General features: G+C 50.6%; 1 protein-coding gene across 1 annotated transcript in view; it reads right to left on the bottom strand.

The window, feature by feature from the left end:
• Positions 1-1745, bottom strand: part of SLC30A7 (solute carrier family 30 member 7) — a 103222-nt gene extending 101477 nt beyond the window's left edge. Inside the window, exons 1-2 of the mRNA XM_042780306.1 lie at positions 1666-1745; positions 1342-1443 (exon numbers count right to left, since the gene is read on the bottom strand). Of these exons, the coding sequence (XP_042636240.1) occupies positions 1342-1443; positions 1666-1745 (182 nt within the window). The remainder of the gene's footprint in view (positions 1-1341; positions 1444-1665) is intronic.
• Between the last annotated feature and the right edge of the window lie 973 nt (positions 1746-2718).

Genomic DNA, 2718 nt, shown 5'->3' with positions numbered 1-2718 from the left:
GCGGTAATGTACCAAACAGCGTTTCTTTGCTATTCATAAGGTTTTCCTTGGCCAATTCTTTGAGAAGTGGACAGCCTCTTCCTTCTTCCTAGTCTGTCTCAGTCTATAAGCTGGGCTGTTATCTGTGTACCAGGTGCATTTCGCTGGGTTTTAAACACCAGAGGCTCAGCCTCAAAACTCACGTCTACATGTCACCACAGTAGGATAAACCGACTGACAAGTTTGTCTTGCTGTTGGAGACCTCTCATATCACCCCCACCTGGGTTCCTGTGGCTGACTGTTCCTCTGTCTGGCTTCCTGGCTTTTAATTCCCTTTCTCCTGCTCTTCCCTCTTGCTACTTCGGGCGTCCCTGAATTGTCTCTCCTCTCCTGTATCCCTGGGGCTAACTGCTCTTCTGTCCGGGTTCCTGACTTTTATCCTCTTTCTCCTGCTCTCTATCTAATTAATACAAAATAAATCATAGGCAGCAGAGGTTGATAACCTGAGTCTAAGATATATCTCAGGGAACACCTAAAGTTTCACACAAAATTGAGTGTTGGCTTTCATCAGATGCTCATATGATTATGAAATCTAAAGACAAACCAGTATACCTAGAAGGGCTGTCATGACCTTGTGGTTAGGTGAACAATCTCACAAATCTGAAGTTATTCAAGAGCAAATACCTAAATAATAGTACTTCATTTTCCTAAGTCTGTGGATATAACTCTTCCCAAAGCAGTTTCAAAAAAGACCCAAAGCTGACACGAAAAATTATCAACTCAAGAGATTTAGCCTGCTAGAAAACTAAATGGAATTTTTATTAGTCAACACCAGAGGAAAATCCTGGGACAGTTTGAGCACTTAAGAGAGAAGAGAATCAAGCACACATATTCCTCTATGCATCCCTTTTATAAACTCCTTCCTTATTTCAAGACCTAACAGCAAATCAAGATTATCTCACATACTCCTTCTCCAAATCTTAAGGGTCAAATCCAAATGCCACTCCCCCACATGCTTTCAAGATGAGGGGCTGGAACAACTTTCTCCCAATTCCAAGAGGGCAAGGCTAAGAGGTACAAAGTTAGACGTAAAAGACTGTCCACCCGCCAAAAGAAGTAGGGATCTGTTACTTTTGCCTCACGGGGGGGGGGGGGGGGCCTACTGCACCTTATGGGACCCGGACCTTAGAAGTAGCCATGCCAGATTGCTATGGTGATGAGATAGCAATTCAGCAGCAAAGGTGGTGGCAATGCCAAGACCTGCAGATCCTGATGAGGAGCTACGTGGCATTAAGCAAATAGTGCTTCGTCTCCCCCACCCCCTGCTTGCTTCCGCCCCAACCATTTTCCCCTGTCGGTTACCAGTTGCTCCAGATGCCGTAGAGCAGTTCCACAAAAGCGAAAGATAGATTCAGGCACAGGAAGAAAAACAGGTTCCGGGACGTCTTGTCCGACAAGATAGACCTGGACATAATACAAGTGGGGAAAACCGGGAAAATCAAAGGGAAGCCTGGACCCCGAAACTGCGTCTCCCTTTCAAGATTTCTCCCCAATCCACACGCTGCTTTCCTCACGCAGGGGAACAGGGGTCCTGACAGTCCCTCCCTCGCCTTTCGCCACCCTTAAGTCTGGGCCTTCTTTCCCACTGCCAGACACCCCCCTTCCCGCAAACACTGCACCCCGCACCTAAACCAGCCCGAGATCTTGCCGAGCAGATTGAACTTCGGTGGTTTGTATTCATCGTCCTTGATGGACAGGGGCAACATCTTCTCTGCCCGGCGATGGGCCGGGTCCACTCCCCACTAAAAGTGGCTCCGTGTGATGGTGACAGTGATAGTGGTGCCGGCTGAGATGGGAATCCCCAGAGCTAGTCCCGACCGCGCGTCGCTTCCAGACACAGACACACACCCAGGAACTAGCTGACTTCCGGCCCGGGCCGCGCAACGCGCCCTGGGACTTGGAAAGTGGGGAGGCGGGGCCGCGGGGCCGGGGCGGGGCCGGGACGAGGCCGGGACCTGCACAGCGGTGGGCGGGGCCTACGGGCAAGCCAGAATAGGAGCTTCGCTGACCCTGCGCCAAATCGGCTGGTGGAGATCCATGCAGTTAACCTTGGTTACTGAGAAGTTGACCTGTGGTGGAGTACCGCCACCTTGGCTCAGGAAGAAAATCCGAGGTGGCGGGCCTGTAGACTGGGATGGCTGGAAGGTTGAGACCCCGCTCACGGCCACCTCGAGCGTCTACCATCAATGTTCCCGGATGCGCTAACACCCAGCGCGTCTGCTTTAGCCACCACCCCCTACCTCTGCCCCCGGCATTTGATGTTTAAGAATCCAGGCGGCGACGTGTTCTCTTGCTGTGCCAGTGGGAAGAAGTGCGAGTGATGGATGTGATGGGCACCAAAGCCTGATAAGCTACTCCATCTCTGAAAACAGCGTCAGACCCTGGCCTACCAGTCAATGCAATCATTAAATGTCTTTTGAAAGAAAGAATATTGAGTGTGTTGAAAAGATTTCCGTTAAAGCTCCTACAAGGCCGTTTTGAATTGAGGTTTGGTTAATGCATTGCTTCTACTACAATCTCAATCCGCAGAAACTCGAATCCGTACACATCACTTTCATTTCCAGGTCATCCCTGTAGCAGCAGTCGCGGCTATAACTCTTTGTCAGAACCTCATTGTCGACTACAGCAGGGGCTGGGAGAAGCCAACACGTGGGTGAGACGCGGCGTTGGCCCGAGTAC

Source organism: Orycteropus afer, unplaced genomic scaffold (genome assembly GCF_000298275.1).
Source record: "Orycteropus afer afer isolate SDZICR_OR568_19922 unplaced genomic scaffold, OryAfe1.0 scaffold00033, whole genome shotgun sequence".
NCBI classification, from domain to species: domain Eukaryota; kingdom Metazoa; phylum Chordata; class Mammalia; order Tubulidentata; family Orycteropodidae; genus Orycteropus; species Orycteropus afer.
This window is presented reverse-complemented; position numbering and strand designations above follow the sequence as displayed.